The sequence below is a fragment of the Hyperoodon ampullatus genome, assembly GCF_949752795.1.
Source record: "Hyperoodon ampullatus genome assembly, chromosome: 3".
NCBI classification, from domain to species: domain Eukaryota; kingdom Metazoa; phylum Chordata; class Mammalia; order Artiodactyla; family Ziphiidae; genus Hyperoodon; species Hyperoodon ampullatus.
In genome coordinates, this window is record NC_136916.1 from 132056591 (window position 1) to 132076628 (window position 20038).

Sequence of the window (20038 nt, forward strand, 5' to 3'; positions counted from 1 at the left end):
TTTAGTTTTATTGATCTTTGCTATTGTTGTCTTTGTTTCTATTTCATTTATTTCTGCTCTGATCTTTATGATTTCTTTCCTTCTACTGACTTTGGGTTCTGTTTGTTCTCCTTTCTCTAGTTGTTTTAAGTGTAGGGTTAGATTGTTTATTTGAGAATTTTCTTGTGTCTTGAGGTGAGATTGTATTGCTATAAACTTCCCTCTTAGAACTGCTTTTACTGCATCTCATAGGTTTGGGGTCATTGTGATTTCATCATTTGTTTCTATGTATTTTTTTATTTCTTCTTTGATTTCTTCAGTGATTTCTTGGTTATTTAGTAGTGCACTGTTTAGCCTCCATGTATTTGTGTTTTTTACAGGTTTTTTTTTCCTGTAATTGATTTCCAATCTCATAGCGTTGTAGTCAGAAAAGTTGCATAATACAATTTCAATTTTCTTAAATTTTCCAAGGCTTGATTTTTGACCCAAGATGTGATCTATCCTGGAGAATGTTCCATGTGCACTTGAGAAGAAAGTGTATTCTGTCACTTTTGGGTGAAATGTTCTATAAATATCAATTAGATCTATCTGGTCTACTGTGTCATTTAAAGCTTGTGTTTCATTATTTATTTTCTGTCTCAATGATCTATCCATTGGTGTAAGTGGGGTGTTAAAGTCCCCTATTATTGTGTTACTGTCGATTTCTCCTTTAATGGTTGTTAGCATTTCCCTTATGTATTGAGGTGCTCCTATGTTGGGTACATAAATATTTATAATTGTTTTATGTTCTTCTTGGATTGATCCTTTGATCATTATGTAGTATCCCTCCTTATCTCTTGTAACAGTCTTCATTTTAAAGTCTATTTTATCTGATATGAGTATTGCTACTCCAGCTTTCTTTTGATTTCCATTTGCATGGAATATCTTTTTCCATCCCTTCACTTTCAGTCTGTATGTGTCTCTAGGTCTGAAGTGGGTCTCTTGTAGACAGCATATATATGGGTCTTGTTTTTGTATCCATTCAGCCAGTCTGTGTCTTTTGGTTGGGGCAGTTAATCCATTTACATTCAAGGCTATTATCGATATGTACATTCCTATTACCATTTTCTTAATTGTTTTGGGTTTGTTTTTGTGGGTTTTTTTCTTCTCTTGTGTTTCCTACTCAGAGAAGTTTCTTTAGCATTTATTGTAAAGCTGGTTTGGTGGTGCTGAATTCTCTTAGCTTTTATCTGAAAAGCTTCTGACTTCTCCATCAAATCTGAATGAGATCCTTGCTGGATAGAGTAATCTTGGTTGTAGGTTTTTCTCTTTCATCACTTTAAGTATATCCTACCATTACCTTCTGGCCTGCAGTTTCCACTGAAAAATCAGCTGATAACCTTATGGGGATTCCTTTGTATGTTTTTTGTTTTTCCCTTGATGCTTTTATTATTTTTTCTTTGAATTTAATTTTTGTTGGTTTAATATATGTCTTGGTGTGCTTTTCCTAGAGTTTATCCTGTATGGGACTCTCTGTGCTTCCTGGACTTGATTGACTATTTCCTCTCCCATGTTAGGGAAGTTTTCAACTATAATCTCTTCAAGTATTTTCTCAGACCCTTTCTTTTTTTCTTCTTCCGGGACCCCAGTAATTTGAATGTTGGTGCATCTCGTGTTGTCCCAGAGGTCTCTGAGATTGTTTTTAATTATTTTCATTCTTTTTTCTTTTTTCTGCTTCTCAGCAGTTATTTCCACCATGTTGCCTTCCAGCTCACTTATTCGTTCTTCTGCCTCCATTATTCTGTTATTGATTCCTTCTGGTGTATTTTTCATTTCCATTATTGTGTTGTTCATTTCTGTTGTTTATTCTTTACTTCTTCTAGATCTTTGTTAAACATTTCCTGTATTTTCTCAATGCATGCCTCCATTCTATTTCCGAGATTCTGGATCATCTTTATTATCATTACTATAAATTCTTTTTCAGGTAGATTGCCTATTTCCTCTTCATTTATTTGGTCTTGCAGGTTTTTACCTTGCTTCTTCATCTGTGACATGTTTTTTTGCCATCTCATTGTTTGTTTGTTTTTTTATGAGGGGGATTGTGTTCCTGTGTTACTGGTTGTTTGGCCCGAGGCTTCCAACACGAGTTTGTAGGCTATTGTGTAGAGCTGGGTGTTGGTGCTGAGATGAGGACCTCCTTGAGACCTCAGTCTGATGAATATTCCCTGGGATCTGAGGTTCTCTGTTAGTCCAGTGGTTTGGACTTGGAGTTCCCACTGCAGGAGCTTCGGCCAGACCCCGGGCTTGTGAACCAGGATTCTGCAAACTGCCGGTTCACTTTGGGGTTCCTCCCATCTCCTTGGGGATCAGAGTCCCCCACAAGCAGCCAGCAGGCGCCCTAGTTGTGGGGAGATGCTATCTCTGCATCTTCCCACCCCACACATCTTGACCCTGCCTCTATATCCCATTCTTATTACAACTTCTCAGCAGCATGAAACACTCCAGCTGAAACACTCTCTTCCCTTGATTTTCTGCAGCACCTTCCTCTATTGGCTCCCACGCCCACCCCCGACTCTCTAGCTGCTCCTTTTTGGTCCCTCTTGCAGGCTCTTCTGCCAGTGGAGTCAGGAGTTCCCCCAAGGCTCAGTTTAAGCTGCTTTCTCTTCTTGTTCTACCCTCTCTTCTAGACAATCTCAATAATCATCGACAATCTAATGAATCCTAAATTTATAACTTTGGCCCAGGCTCATCCTTTAATAAAGTTCCAGACCAATGTATTCTTACTGCCTTCTCTAGTTCCCTTTGAACGGAAACATCCTCAAACTCAAGATGTCTAAAACAAATATGGTTTCTTTCCTCTGAATAGTGGTGAATGTTGCCATCTTTGTATAACTCGGAAAACAAAGCATCATCTCTTGCGCCTCCCCATTCCTAAACTCCACAGGTCTAATCACATCAATCAGCATGCCCTTCAATTTTACCACCTGAATTTTAAATACCTCTTATATCTGTCCCTCTCTCTTCACTGCCACTATTTATCATTTCTCCTAATTTATCTCCCTGAATTCGATATGTCTCTACACTGAAGCTAGAGATATCTTTTCAAAACTCAAATCTACTTTGCTACCAGCCCACACCCACCAGTTTCTGCAGTCAGGTCTTTTCACCCCTTAAGATCTCTGCACATGTGACCACTTCAAGGAAGCCTCCTCTGACACCCTGATCTGCATCAGATTCCTATGCTCTTAGAGGACCAAGCTCTTTTCCCTATCTCATCATGTAATTATGTACTCATCTGTGCTGTTGTATGATTAGAGCTCCCTGAGAGTAGGGACTGTGTCTGTTTTCCTTGTCACTGGTTTTCCAGCACCTAGAGTGGTCCTTGAACATGAAACACCTTAAATATGTGTGTGAATGAACTAACACATGGAATTAATCTAGGGCTTCACATACCCACCCTGTCTAAATATTATAATTTCTTATTTATTTAAAATATTATAATTTCTTCTCAGCCCAAGAAAACACATCATAGTGGAATCCCAAAGAGAAATTTCTACTTGTTCTATACTAATACAGTTGACCCTTGAATATCACAGGTTTCAACTGTGCAGGTCCACTTATGTGTGGATTTTTTTCAATAGTAAATACTACAGTACTACACATTCCAAGGTTGGATGAATCCATGGATATGGAACCTCAGATATGGAGCAACCATGTATACAGAGGGCCAAATCTGTTATTCTCGGATTTTCTACTGCATGGAGGGTCAACACCCCTCATCCTTGTGTTGTTTAAGTCAACTGTATATGCAAGGCCCTCCAAAATGTGTAACTAATTAGGTGAAGAGATATCAAAAAACAAATGACAAAGCACCACACAACTCAGCTAATGAAAGGAAGGAATAAATTCTAATAAAGGAAACTTTAATATAATGTTAGATCAAAGAAGGAATCTTTGTGTATCAATATAGGTTATATCCTACTTTAAGATGTTACCTACCCATATGACTAAAATTGTGAAATGCAGTATTTTAATATTTTATTGCCAGAAGTTTTAATACTGAAAATTCTTTCTTACATTTTAAATGATCCTAGATTATATCTCATAGATGCAATAACTTATTACCTTAGATTTAGTGTTAGCAATCTGTTTGATAATACAGGCAGGGTCTAGTCTGTCTTATTCACCACTATAAACCTGCTGCCTAGTACAATGTCTGTTACATATTATGTGCCCAATAAAAATTTGTGAAATGTGCCCTGATATTTCTTCATGAACAAATTTTCAATGTTTACACTAAAGTATATTAATACCTGAATATTATATGCACATATAAACAAAAATAAATCCTTATTCCTTGTAAAGTTGGATCTACTCTATAAGGTTTTCTTATCCTTTATTTTAATCATTTAGTCAATAAATATCTAGTGGTGCTTGTACTGGTGCTTGTTCAGACAATATCATATTATGTACTGCCACCCAAGGATGGAACATGGTGTTATTACAAATGTAGTTCTTTCCCTTCAATAAGCATCCTCAATGGGTCTACTGCTAAAAATGTTATTATTCCTTTGTCCAAGTTGAAAACTTTGATGTTATCTTTAAAACTGGAAAAAGAATACTGATACATATGATTAAAAGTTGTAAGGCTACTTATACTGAAGTTATCACATTTTTATTTTTTCCTGTAAAATGGTTTCAATACTTAATCATGTTTCAAATGGAAATAGTCTAATATTCTAAGATGACTGTAGTATTACATTCCACATACTTTATCAATGCAGCAATTCCAAATAGGGGTCTTAATTTAAAAGAAAAACAAAACAGATTCTCTTAGCTACAGATACTATGTAATTATAAAAACTTGACATTTGCTGCCACCTTGTGACTGAGTGTAAAATAGTCTCCATCCTCTTGTACTGAGATAAAAAGTGGCTTTTTCCCGAGTCAACATGAGAGATTACAGGATGAAAGGACCAAAGTATTACAATATTTTCCCAATTTACAAAATTACAGTATAGGCTTCACCACAGACACAAAACACTGTTGTTACATATAGTATGCATTTCTATATTAAGCCTCATGAACCTCCAAAATAATCCATTTATCTGATATCTAATTACTAACAGGATTGTTATTCATAAAGAACATACTAATCAAAACAGGAATCAAGCCCTTGGGTTGATTATCTGCTTTTTTACTCTACAAACACATACAACTAAGAGTCCTTGCATTGAGGGGTCACATCTTTATTTGGTCATTAGCAGAGAAGAAAGTAAGAGAATCTTTTTCCATTTTCATTTGGTGTCTAACCAAATGAGCTGGGGAGGGGGGAATAATTCTATTATTCAGGGACATTATCCAATTACTATTTCATTGTGGTTTATATTTTTCCCCCTTTTTCTTTCTTCTAATTATCTACCAGTAAGGCTGGAAAACCTAAGAGAAGAAACTTAAATCTGTCTATAAATTGCAACCATAAAGGAGAATCTAAAAGAGAATGACAAGATGGCTTAAAAAAAAAAAGTTAGGGATCATAGTATCTATAGACTTAATCATCTCTTCACTTGGGGAATGAAATAATCAAAAGTCGGATCAAATGTGGTTGGGAAATGAATGGAAGAGAAATGGTTCAAAAATGATTTTTTATACCTCTGATGTTTTTGTTACTGTAGAACATGTTGCATTTAGGATTGACTTTCTGGAATCAATTTCTTGAGTTCACAAAAGTCCCCAATATACCAGTACACATTTCCCACTAAATAAAACAAAATTTATGAAACTCTACTACATTTGCTTAATCATTTACTCAACAATTATTAAACACCAGATATTCTGTAATGTAATGCAATGCACCAAGTCCAGTGAGCCGAGTATAAGACACACTCTCCACCCATAAGGAACTTACTAAATAATTAAAGAGCCTGTAAGCTAGTACCTCAAAACTAAATGGTGGATGCATTCCTGGAGTAGCCAAGAAAAAGCCTATTTAGCCATAATAGCTTTTATTAACAAGAAAAGCAGAGTAGGAGGAAATCATATTAAAGATACAAAGCATGATATATTCTGTCTTATTCAAATGATTACAAAACATTATACTTACCTAAGCCAACACTATCTCTCTCTTACTAATGCTAAGAGGCCTCCTTACTCCTCCTTTATTCTTTGCTGGGATGGTGGCATAGACATTTTGAGTTCATTCCTTGGATTCTTATTTGTCTACCACTGAATCAGGTTTCATAGAATAGTTAAAATAAAAAGATCCTGGCTATTTTAAAATATCCTAACTGTATAGCTTTAAGAACACTGGTATCTTAGTTCCTTCATTAGGATGTGGTCTTATCTATCAAAATTTTATTTAATAGTATTTAGTATATATAGTATTTAGTATATATTTAATAATATTTAACAGTAACTGGCACAGAGTAGGCACTCAACAAATGTTTGCTGAATGACTGAATTCAGCCAAAAAGATTACTGGATTAACTATGTAGCTACAAGACAGTTTTATGAAGACAAGCAAAGTGAATGCTTCTGAGAATGCTGAAACTCATGGTTCATTAACTTATTAACCTTGGAGACACAAACATAATAACCTGAAATTTTACATGGGTTTCTACATCTTTAGCATGACACAGTTATACAAATAGCTATGACTCAAAATCAGGAAAATAAGCATGCATACCACAGTATACCTTTCAACTTAATTGCCACATCGATATAGGACTGCAGAAATGCCATGGATACTGCTTGCCCTACATTAAAATAAAAAATTAAACAGATATTACAATGTACATATCTCTAAAGCAGTGGTCCCTAACCTTTTTGGCACCAGGGACCGGTTTCGTGGAAGACAATTTTTCCACGGACTGGAGGGTGAGGGGATGGTTTCGGGATGATTCAAGCACATTACACTTACTGTGCACTTTATTTCCCTTATTATTACATTGTAATATATAATGAAATAATTATACGACTCACCACAATGCTGACAGGAGGCAGAGCTCAGGCAGTAATGTGAGCAATGGGGAGCGGCTATAAATACAGATGAAGCTTCGCCGGCTTGCCTGCTGCTCACCTCCTGCTGTGTGGCCTGGTTCCTAACAGGCCACAGACCAGTACTGGTCCGTGGCCCAGGGGCTGGGGACCCCTGCTCTAAAGCATCCATACTTATATATAACAAACATATAGATTTATGGGGTTTCCCCAAATTGTTATTTATTAGTAAGAAATATCCTAGTATGCAGTAGTCAATATTGTCCAAACATTTAAGAGGGTTTCTACATTCATACTGCAAGGAGTATACTTGAACAGCTATTGTTTGAGGACAAAAGCAATATAGTGCCTATAAATCTATAATAACTGTTAATCAGTCGTTAGCTTGAATACAATAATTTTTCTAAATTAGTAAGCTTAACATCTAGTTTAATCATTAACCTTCAATTTGTAAGTCAGATATAATCAGTTGTACAGCCCCAGAATCAGCTAGAAGTAAATATTTCGAAGTGTGGAACATATGAAAATTATGTCACTTTACAATGTGCAATAACAGAATGCAAAAATAAAATCCGCCTACTTTAAATGCCCTAATATGCAATATAGTAGTCATCTCTAAAGGCTCATACTCACAACCAGCATAGAAAAGCACTATGCTGTCAGAAGCTGTTACTGTCGCATTAAATGTCTCTTCTGTTAGTTCCACTGTGAGTTCCAAAGGTAACTGTCTCTTCCTGTCTCTGTAAACAGTTTCTGCCACTTCATCATCTTGAATATCTAAAATGTTTGAAGAGGAATTAATATAAATATAAATGTATAACTTAAAAAATTTAAGCTCTTCTCCCAGTCAAGCACGTGAAAATTTGGTATTTTATAAAAACTTCTGAATTCATACAATCTTAATATTTAAAATGCATGATATTTAGGAAACTTTCCAGTTGTCTGGCTTCCTATCTTAAATGACTCTCAGATGCTTCCTGACCCAGAAATTGTCAAGTTTTAGTCAATTCCAAAAGGCATTAAACTTGTCAAGAAATAATATAAATATTGCTCTTTTATTTCTAATCAACATATTAATTTATAAGCCAAAAAAGTCCTACCATACATATTTGACAGTGTTTCTTTAGCTTCTACTACATGCCAAGCACTGTGAAAGACACTAAGGAAAGTGGTAAACAAAGCAGACATAGTCCCTGACCACACAGAGCCTCTATCTATGGAAAAGTCAGTCAATAATCTGATCACTAAATAAATATATAACTATAAATGTGATCAGTTTAAGAGGAACGGTAAAATACACAGTGAGAGATTTTAACAGGGAGATTTAGATTGGGAGATCCAAAGTCCACCAGATAGAGAATCAATAAAAGGATGTTTTAGGCAAAGGGAAAACACATGCAAAGCTCTGAGAAATAAGAGCTAAGCATATTCTAGGTACTGAGGGAAGGCAAATTTGACTAAAACAAGATGGCCTGAAGAAATAACATGAGAAAACTCTAGGCTAGACAGTAGCTGGATTATAAGAGGCCATATAAGCCAAGAATTTTGGATTTTATTCTAAGTGTATTGAGTTAAGGGTGGATTCTGAATATGTAAAAAACTTTCATTAACCACAATATATAGAAATATTGAATCATTATGGTGTACAACTAAAACTAACATGTTACATGTCAATTAAATCTTAAAAAAAAACTTTCCATTCAGATAGACCCATCCACCCACCCATTCATCCATCCATCCATCCATCCAAGTATGTGGTAAAAAAATAAAAAACACATTATGAATTCACAAATATCCTATTGGAATTTATATAGGTTGTATGGTAACACTGGAGGGACATCTAACTTGATAAGAGAGACAAGCTTCCTAGAAGAGTTGACACAAGCTGAACATTAAAAGAAAAATAAAACTTAGGCAGGCAGTAGAGGCATATGGAGTAAAAGGAACAGCATGTACAAAGCAACAGTGGCATGAAAAATCATGATGAAGTTGAAATCTGAACACTGACTCTCTGATATTAAGAATTATTGTTAACTTTGGAGATGTAGTAATAGCATTAATTATGTTAATTATAAAAGGAGAATCCTTACATTTCTGAAATGCACAGGGAAATATTTATGGATGAAATTGTATGTTTGGAATTTGCTGCAAAATAATAAAGGGAGGGCAGTGATTGGAATAGGATTAGCCATAAACTGATGGTGGCTGGGCCAGGCCAGGTAATAGGTACCTGGAGATTTGTTCTATTATGCTGTCTACTTTATGGTAAGTTTATAATTCTCTGTAACAACATATTAAAAAGAAAGGAAGGGAGGAAGTGAGAAAGGCAATGCATTCAGAAAACTAAATTATTACTTTCCATATGATTGCTAATACTATAAAATAAAATACTAGGTCTGGATTTCAGTACCATATTGGCAATTTTTAGCTGTGTAACTCTAGTCAGTTATATAACTCTGTATCTCAATATTCAAACCTGTGAAACATGAGTTCGACTATTAATTTTAAGGTACTTTTAAATACCACATTCTATGACACTAAAAGTTATGCCCTCAATACCAAAATTAATAAAGGCCAATTTTCTCATTTACTGTATTTTTTTCTTATTATTCATGTATTTTCATTTTCCTGCCAGTCCATTCTTATTTCCTAATCCATCCTTTCTTCTCTTATCTTGTCCAAACACCTCCTTCTTGCTTCCCTATTCTCTTAATAAGCCACCCTCATTTATAAATTTATAATTTATAAATTTATTCCTCAGCTCAAACTTTCACCAATTCATATATATATATAGTGTGTGTATATATATACACACACACTCTCTTTTTAGCCACACATGTTTGTTATTTTTTTTCATAGTCTCATTTTGGAGACCTCAGTCCATTTAATTCTGATTCATCTTGTGCCCATTTCCTTTGAAGGACATTTTTCTTTATATTCCGCTCTTACATGGTAACAAACTCTTTCCAAACCCTCATCCATGTCTCATATAAATGGGAATGAAATGAAAATGAGAGGGAAACTGTGTATATGGGCACGACATCAAACTATATTATGGGTCAGTATGGATTACAAACATAGGAAGTTAAGACCAAAAAAAACCCCCCAAAAACAAAACAAAACAAAAAATTCCACTACAAAGCAAAAAAAGAAAGCTGTAAAAGAAACATGAGAACTGGGCTGAGGAGAGAAGATAGGGGAGAGTTAGAAAAAAAGAGAAGGCAGCACCAGAGGGCAAACTAAAGCCAGAGAATCAGGAAGTAAAACAGGGGACATGGCAACAATGAAATTTTGAAACAGGCAACTACCACTGAGGACAGGAATCTTATTAAATTGACGGATGATTCTTCTGACTCTGAAGAATATATGAACCATGATAGGAATAAAGCAGGGAGTAAGAGAGCAGAACACAGATCTGCCTATACAATGACGATGCTATGGAGGAGAACTCTGGCTTAAATCACGAGCAATTCTAACCTCTGTATATCAGAAAAAAACTAGAGCAGTGCTCAAACCAAGAAGCTGGTCACCAGTAACAGTTAAAGCTCAGAGCCCTGATTAAATTTATAATATAGATGTTGATCCTCATAATAAAGGGACCTCATGAAAACAATATGTAAATTACTTCCATCTTGGGACTCATGATAATAGGACTATATAAAAAGTATTTACGGGACTTCCCTGGTGGCACAGTGGTTAAGAATCCACCTGCCAATGCAGGGGACATGGGTTCAATCCCTGGTCCAGAAAGATCTCACATGCCGTGGAGCAACTAAGCCCATGTGCCACAACTACTGAGCCTGTTCTCTAGAGCCTGTGAGCCACAACTACTGAGCCTGCACACCTAGAACCCATGGTCCACAACAAGAGAAGCCACCACAATGAGAAACCCACGCACTGCAACGAAGAGTAGCTTCCACTCGCTGCAACTAGAGAAAGCCCACGCACAGCAACAAAGACCCAATGCAGCCAAAAATAAATAAATAAACAATTTTAAAAAAAAGTATTTACTAAATGGGACTCATGATAATAGTACTATATAAAAATTCAAGTATTTGCTAAATACTATAGAAATTTTATAGACCAATAGAGAAGAGAGAAAAGTAAATAAGCAATTTCAGAATAGGACTGATGTTATAAAAGAAGTACTAGGAATGATAATGATCATAAGTAAGATTTCAAGTCAGAATGCTCCACATGCCATTTGTGTGACATTGGGCAGATCACTTAACTGAGCTAAAACACAGATTTTTTCCTCTACAAAATGAAGGTGACCTCAGCTAACTCAGAGGACAGCTATCAAAGTAAATAATGTGTGGGAAATAGCCTTGAAAACTATAGAATACTTCAAAAATGTAAGCAATAAGAGCAATAAAAAGAAAAACAGAAATAACATGTTAAAAAGAATTATTAAAATGTTATCAAAATTTACTCCTTATACTGTTAACAATCGGATTCATTTACAACTACAAATACAACTATATTTATCAGAATTTCATATCCTAATAGGAATAATAAAAATAAAATATCATATTATGGCTCCTGGGTCCTTTTTAAACATGGAGTAGACCAGTAGGGCTGAAAGAACTGATGTGGAGGATAAAGGCACACTTGTGGAAAGCTAGAAGCCTGACATGTAACAATGAAAGGTATCGCACTAAACAAAATAGAGCATCCTTATATCTTTACACCTCATCAACTTGCTAAAATGAAATTCAAAATTAATTTCTTCAGGCCTCTTCACATTCTTGAATGTGACAGTTAATTCACTGAAATTTCACTGACCTTAAGGATGCTGGGCATAAATGGGAGGGGAGCATGATCATCAAAAAAACATATTACCCATATCTGGACCTTCAATGTCATTGTCTTCATCTTCGTGCATTTCCTCAATGTGCATATTACTTTCCACACGGGATACGATTAAATCAATATTATTTAACACCAAAAATTCCACTGGCACTCCCTAGAAATACATTAATTTTAAAAGATATGACTAAAATATAACAAAGCATTTTAATATAAAAATGTTTTACTTGTTTGATACTAAAATGAAATGAAACTAAACCTCTGAACTTCAATTTTAATATTTTTTTTAAAAAGGTAAATTAACTCCACGATCACTATCAAAAGCATCCAAAGTATATGTTATAGAAAGATAGTGTGCGCTACTGAAAAAGAGGGCAAAAAAGAACTGAAAGTCTCGCTTGCTTCTTGTCACAATTACATCACACTGACATCTGAAGCATTTTACATATAACAGTAAGTCCTACCTCAATACAATTGAGGTATAAAAATATATACAATTTTATTGCAGAGACAAAATTATTTTGTATTCTATAGAAATATTCAAAATAATACTTGATCTAAAAAATTTCCACTAAAAACTTGAATTGCCTATTTAGCCATAAACATAAAAATACTATCTGCCCCTAGGTATTTTAAGAATACCAAATTCTATTCCATTGAAATTATTCCATTAAAATTTCTTTCACTAAGCCTCAACCAAAACATTTTTAAAACATGAAATTTTAGGCCACTGGATTATTTTAGTAAATTATCCCTGCTGCAACCTCATGACAAAACTTGAAGGGATGAGGAGTTGCTTCTTATGGATGAGCAAAGAAAGTGGTTTCTTGAGATGGAATCCACTCCTAGTGAAGATGCTGTGAAGACTGTTGAAACGACAGCAAAGGATTGAGAATATTACAAAAGCTAAGTTGATAAAGCAGCAGCAGGGTCTGAGAGGATGGATTCCAATTGTGAAAGACGTTCTACTCTGGGTAAAATTCTACCAAGCAGCATCGCTCTGTAGCATACTACAGAGAAATCATTCATGAAAGGAAGAGTCGATCAACAGGGCAAACTTCACTGTCGTCTGATCTTAAGAAACTGCCGCAGCCACTGCCCTGGTCGGTTAGCAGCCACATCAACATCAAGGTGGGACCCCCCACAAGCAAAAAGATTACAACTCACTGAAGGCTCAGATGATGGTTAGCATTTTTTAGCAATAAGGAATTTTTTAATTAAGGCATATACATTGTTTTTTTAGACATAATGCTATGGCACACTTACTAGACTACAGTATAGTGTATATATAACTTTTGTATACACTGGGACAACAACATGAACTTTAATTCTTCTACAAAACCTATTTCCCGATAACAAATAAAGTAATTTCCTACTTAGGGGTCTTTACCTAATAGTAAAAAAAAATAGCTTCAGAAAGTATTCTTTCCATTACCTGGTCAAAAAGCAAAGCATACTAGCCCCACGGTGTACACATCTGAACAATACTACAGTTCTCAAAGTATTTTCCTATTTGGTCTTATAAAACTTCTTGTAAGTTAGAAGGGGAGGTTTTATGACTATTTCACAAATGAGAAATCTGAGCTTGAAGAAGTTAATTCAGTTATCTGGACCCAGAACTAGCAGGAACAGAATCCAAGTCTTCTGACTCTTTAACCCAGTATTCCTATCATAGACTTATACAAGGGAATTTAAGTTTAAACTGTCTGGCAGTTCATAAACATATCAATAATTTTTTAGCATATGTATATAATATTTACAAGATGTTCAGAATTAAAGAGTTCTTAATAAGAAAAATTTAAGGAAAAAGGGACATTAACAGAAATTTACAGAGGAAATACAAATGACCTAACTAGTCAAAGTTATCAAAGACATGCAAATTAATACTGAAACTTTTTTTGTGTATAGAAATGATTTTTTTTTTAAGATTACTGTTCAGTACTGGCAAAGATGTATGAGAAACAAGAAATTCCAAACCCTGCTGGTAAAAGTATAACCCTTCTGTAGGGAAATTTGACAATGTATTTTAAAAGTCTTACAAATTCCCATTTCCTTTAATAAAACTTACTTCCAGAAATTTAGCAAAAGGAAAGAATCAGTGATGTCCAAAACAGTGTACAAAGGCAGGCATCACAGCACAATAGCAAGTAATGAAATATAACTGTATATGAAAAGCAGGATATATAGCATGATCCTAAATTTCTTTACAATATATAGATAGGCAGAAGATTCGCACCACTTGGCCACAGGCTGCCTCCAGTGCCGCGGGATGTAGGGCGGGGTCCGCAGCCCCGAGAAGAGCCCGCCACCCGCCTGTCTTCCATCACAGGGAACTCTCTGCTCCCTGGGCCCGAGAGACCCCACCCTTTCCCCACAGGGCATTGAGGTACCAGCCAGATGTCTTCTCACAAAGGACCTGTGGTGGCCCAGGGCAATGGGGCTCCTGCCGGGAACAGGGAGGCTGACACAGCAGAGCTGGCTGAGCTGGGCCCCCTGCTAGAGGAGCTAGGCAAGCAGGGCATCGCCAGCCCAACCAAAGCTGAAGAAGAGCAGGCATGCCCAGTGCCTCAGGAAGAGGAGGAGGAGGGGCGGGGGCTGACACTTCCCCTGCAAGCCCACCATGCCATGGAGAAGATGGCGGAGTTTGTGCATAAGGTCTGGGAGGGGCGCTGGAGGGTCATCCCGCACGACGTGCTCCCCGACTGGCTGAAGGACGATTACCTGCTGCACGGCCACAGGCCGCCCGTGCCCTCCTTCCAGGCCTGCTTCAAGAGCATCTTCCGCATCCACACGGAGACCGGCAACATCTGGACCCACCTGCTTGGTTTTTTGCTGTTTCTCTTTCTGGGAATCCTGACCATGCTCAGATCAAACATGTACTTCACGGCCCCCCTTCAGGAGAAGGTGGTGTTCGGGATGTTCTTCCTGGGTGCGGTGCTCTGCCTCAGCTTCTCCTGGCTCTTTCACACTGTCTATTATCACTCAGAGAAGGTCTCTTGGACCTTTTCCCAACTGGATTATTCAGGGATTGCCCTGCTGATTACAGGGAGCTTTGTCCCCTAGCTCTGTTACTCCTTCTACTGCTCCCCACAGCCACGGCTCACCTACGTCTCCAGTGTGGGCACCTCTGCCATCATTGTGGTGCAGTGGCACCAGTTTGCCACTCCTAAGCACTGGCAGACAAGAGCAGGGGTGCTCCTGGGGCTTGGCTTGAGCGGCATCGTGCCCACCATGCACTTTACAATCGCGGAGGGCTTCGTCAAGGCCACCACGGTGAGCCAGATGGGCTGGTTCTTCCTCATGGCCGTGATGTACGTCACCAGAGCTGGCCTTTATGCTGCACACTTTACAATCGCAGAGGGCTTCATCAAGGCCACCACGGTGGGCCAGATGGGCTGGTTCTTCCTCATGGCTGTGATGTACATCACCAGAGCTGGCCTTTATGCCGCATGGATTCCCGAGCACTTCTTCCCTGGAAAATCCGACATATGGTTCTAGTCTCATCAGATCTTCCATGTCCTGGTGGTGGCAGCTGCCTTCGTCCGCTTCTATGGGGTCTCCAACTTTCAGGAGTTCCGATATGGCCTGGAAGGGGGCTGTACTGACGACTCCCTCCTCTGAGCCACCCTGCAAGGGCGCAGGAGGAACTTCCCAAGTGCTTTTAAAATAACTTCTTTGCTGAAGTGAGAGCAAGGGTCTGAGTTGTCTGTTTCTAGAAGAAACCTCTTAGAGAATTCAATACCAACCGACCTTCAGCCCACCTCACACTCACTGGGCAGTAAACTCTCCATTCCCTCGCTGAGAGCAGTGGGGATGGGCAGACGTGGCCGCCTCACCACTGAGCCACACCTTCCTCCGTAAGGCAACTACTGTACCCTCACAGAGATGGGGCTTTGAAACTCATGTTGAGATTTTATCCCCCCTCCAACCATTCTGGGGAAAATGGACTGGAACTCTTCAGAAATTCTGTTTCTAGAAGAAACTGTCCCTCCCTCACCCCTGTCTTGACTTTGTAACCTGGCTTATAACAGGCCATCCGTTTTTGTAGCACACTTTTGAAAAACAATGATAACCTCGTCCATCTTTTTAGGGCCTGGACCTGCTCACACAGCAGGAAGAACAAAGCCACCAACTTTTACACAGCCCGGCTAATCATGGACATGTGTCCAGGCTTCAGATAACTTGAGTTTTAATTTTTTTCTTGGCAGAGTAATGTAAAATTAAAGTGGGGAAAGATATTTAATATTTAATACTAAGCTTTAAAAAGAAACCTGCTATCATTGCTATGTATCTTGATGCAAAGACTATGATGATAATAAAAGAGTACAGGAGACACTTGGCATTCAAAAACAAAATTAATAAAGAATACATATATATTTAAATAAACACACACACACACACATGGAGAGACAGAGTAACAGATGAAAAAAAACACACCAAAATGTTAACAGCAATTATCTTTGAATAGTGGCAATTCACAGAATTTTCCTATAGTAAGTGTATGTTACTTTAGGACCGCGTGTATTAAATAAGCAGACACTGTAGACCAATACATAAAATGACTAACCTCTTCTGCTCTTTTGAAGACCACATTAGCATTCTGAGGAATGTCCACTTCCAAAGAGTCCCTTTTTCCAAATGGAAATAAATGTTTTATGTTGTTAATCTCAAGAATAATAGTCATCCAGGATGTCAATCTAAAATAGAGCTGTAAGTTCTTATACTAAAAAATGTTTATGAAGAAAGATTACAATTTAGTGAGTCTGAGAAATTTTACATATAAATACAGATCAGATTTTCTACCCTCTGTCTTAATCTACAGCTTCATTTAGCAAAGTTTAAAGGTCTAAATATTAATCAAGCTGATAATTAAAGACTTTAGCTCAGCAACTGGTTTTAACTATATTAGAGTCCATAAGAGATCTGATTTTATTTATAAGTGAACAGATTGCCATATAAGAAAAATATTAGTGTTCTGCTAAATACAGTATAGTGACTACTTTATGCTTAAAATACCTTAACAAGAGCAGAACTCCTGCTTTTCCCAGAAGACGCCAAGCAACCCATTCTGCAGTTGTTCTATCAGCTTCATATGTAGCTTGTTGACTAACAATAAAAACCAGTGGTAATCCTAGTTGAAGATGAACAGTTGAAACTTGTTGAGGATCTTCAGCAACTTCAGTCTTCATTTAGAAAAAGAACAAAACGTCTTTACTATATGATAATAATGTTCCAACATTTGGATTTAAACCCTGCTAATTCTTATCAATAAAGACGAGTGAAAAAACAAGTCTGTGAAATAAATCCATTAACATTAACAGAAATGGTCTCATGATTTTCTAAGTTTAATGCTCCCAGTGTACCTATATAGTTTGAGCATTATGAAACTAACAAATTTTACAAGGAGTTAAACAAATTTACTACCATAAAGAATAAGGATATTATAAAGAAACAAACAAAAAAATAATAAAAAACTGTGGTACTGATAAATAAAGAGATAGATATTTGAAACAAAACAGATAACTAAGGAACAAATACTTCCACATAAGAATTTAACATATAATGACATATTACAGAACAATAAGGAACATCTGAGTTGACATCAGCTTGAATATACACATCTGATTTCACCCCCTCCAGAAATCCCAGCACAACTACAGCAGTAGGATTTTTCAAAAGAGATAAACATACATATGTGAAAAAAGGAAAAGAGAAAAGGCAGCAAAATTTTGGAAGCTGGAGAACAAAACCCTAAAGCCATGAGAGAGGAAAAGCTAAGAGACAATTTCACTTTAACTGCAGAATCCTAAAATTGCTCAGGAACTGTCACTGCCTGGCATCTCTGGAACTGGGAGAGAAATATTGGAAGGGGAATAGCAGGAAGGCTCCAAAATAAGGAGGAATAGGTAAAAACCTTTGGGGAAGCATTAGATCCCTAGATTTCCCTCCCCAACTCCATGAACTTAGGTCCCTCCCTCACACCAGAAGAAATCTGGCCGGACTGCAGGAACAGCTGAGAGTGGGAATACCATACCCAAAGCAGGGGGATTGAGTACCCAAATGCTGAGACTTCTTTTAGCCCTTTCCCAGTTAGTTTCCAGTATGCTAGCATCCAGACTTCTGTACACCAGCAGAAAACTGGAAGTTCCTTTTCTGGGGATCTTGAGTAACCACAAGAAAAAGTCTAAAGCTACTGACATTGAGGTTCACCAGAAAGCAGCCCAGATCCAATCACCCTATGGAGCTCAGAGTTAACAAGTCTGATCTACAGCCTCAGAATTTCCAATCAGCTTTTTTAGTTTCATATTCTAAATCATGAACAAGGAGTAACAAGCATCTAAGGAAAGCCTCTAACATGAAAGACAGAGACCAGAACAAACAGAAAAACAAGTAACGTGGAGGAAACAGACTATTCAGAAGAAGGTTCAGAAAACCACCATTGATAAGCTCAAAAGGATGGGAAGATAGACTATCCATAAAGAAATGAAAAATAAAGTTGAATAAATCTGCCAGAAAGTATAGCAAAAGACAAATGGATAATAGAAGAGATAAAATTGAGGGACTAGTTCAAGAGGTCCAACATTCAAATAGGAGTCCCAGAAAGAGAGAAGGGAGAAAACAGAGGGAAGAAATCATCACTGAAATACACACAAAAGTTTCCCACAACTGAAGAAGCATGAGCTGCCAGACTGAAAGAGCCCACTGAGTAACCAGCATAGTGGATAAAAGCAGATACACGGGAAGATGCATTCTTGTAAATTTTCTAATTATTGAGGTTTTTTTAATCATAAAAGTTTTCACAGAGAAATCTATATTTACCTGTGGTAAGCAGAATTCTAAGATGGTCCCCAAGATTCCTGGTGGACACATTTTGTATAATCCTAATTCCTTGAGTATGGGTGCTACTTATAGCATAGTCATTCCCTTGATTAGGTCACACCATGTAAGACTGTCATAGCACAAAGGAGTGAGATTGTCTCCTGGCTTTGAGGGAGAAAACTGCAATTTTTTGAGGGGGCCACGTGGTCAGGATCTGAGAACAGCCTGTAGGAGGTAAGAGCAACACCAGCCATCAGCCAGCGAGAAGGTGGGAACCTCAGTGCTACAACAACACAGAGCTGAATTATGCCAAAACCTGAATGGGTATTACAGCCTGAAGGAGTAGAAAAGCCTGGTTTTTTTCTTTGTGTATTTGGAGGACTATAAGAAATTTAGTATTAAAAACGTAAAAAGGGGGAACAGACAGTAAGGCTGGAGATCTGGCAAGGGGCCAAATCATTAAAAACTATATATATCCTCCTAAGAAGGTAGGGCTTTATTCTGTAAATAATTGGAAGCCAGTTAGGAACTGCAAAAATTATTGTAACAAGATCATATATGTGTATTTAAAATATATCACTCTGTTTAAAAGAAAAAAGAAAAAAGGGACTTCCCTGGTGGTACAGTGGTTAAGACTCTGGGGAACTAAGATCCCACAGGCCATGTGGCCAAAAAAAACCCAAAGAACAGAAACAAAAAAACATATACTAAAAACCAATGAATCCTACAATTTAAATGGGTGAATTAAATGGTATGTGAACTATATCTCAATAAAGATGTGTTATAAATAAATAAATAAATAAATAAATAAATAAATAAATAAATAAATAAAACATATCACTCTGCAAGCAACAGAGAGCAAAAACTTAAAGAGAGTGAAGTACAGGAATACAATATAGACCAGATCAGTTGCTATTGCTAAAATAGTACACGAGAGAGAGGGAGAACCTGGATTAAAGCGCTGGCTGTTAGAATGAAGAATTCAAAAGATATTTAAGATCTAAAATTACATGCAGAGAGTTGTAGGAGTTGAGAATGGTTTTCCAGGTTTCTGCCATGAATGACTGGACAATAAATTAACCAAGATAATGGAGCAAGAACAGATGGTAAAGGATAACACATTAATGCCGGACATGTAGAGCTTAGGAGAAAGACATCTAGTTAGTAGTTAAATATATGGGACAGGAACTCTGAAGAAACATCTGACCTGAAAATTCAAATCTGAGAATCAGTGTAGTTAATGCCATAGAAACAGATGAGGGTGTGTTCCAAGCATCTATCACTGTGTATGTAGCAAAGCACGCCAACACCTGATGGCTTAAAATAACAAGAATCATTTATTTTGACCATATGTCTGCAAGCTCATCTCTGGTTCACATTGCATTAGTGGGGCATTTCGACTGGAGGGTGAAGGTTCCACTTTAAAGATGGCTCATTCACTGGCTAGCAAGCTGTT

At 37.2% G+C, this 20038-nt stretch overlaps 1 protein-coding gene and 1 pseudogene across 2 annotated transcripts in view; one reads left to right on the plus strand and one right to left on the minus strand.

Moving 5' to 3' along the window:
- The window catches only part of TXNDC16 (thioredoxin domain containing 16), a gene marked incomplete at both ends in the record, with an annotated part of 93055 nt that overhangs the window by 25360 nt on the left and 47657 nt on the right, over positions 1-20038 (minus strand). The window contains 5 exons of the mRNA XM_079699307.1: positions 6654-6713; positions 7588-7731; positions 11797-11920; positions 16331-16391; positions 16780-16946. Of these exons, the coding sequence (XP_079555433.1) occupies positions 6654-6713; positions 7588-7731; positions 11797-11920; positions 16331-16391; positions 16780-16946 (556 nt within the window). The remainder of the gene's footprint in view (positions 1-6653; positions 6714-7587; positions 7732-11796; positions 11921-16330; positions 16392-16779; positions 16947-20038) is intronic.
- On the plus strand, positions 14161-15384 carry LOC307050837 (adiponectin receptor protein 1-like; annotated as a pseudogene). The gene has a single exon. The product of its transcript is annotated as an adiponectin receptor protein 1-like (transcript).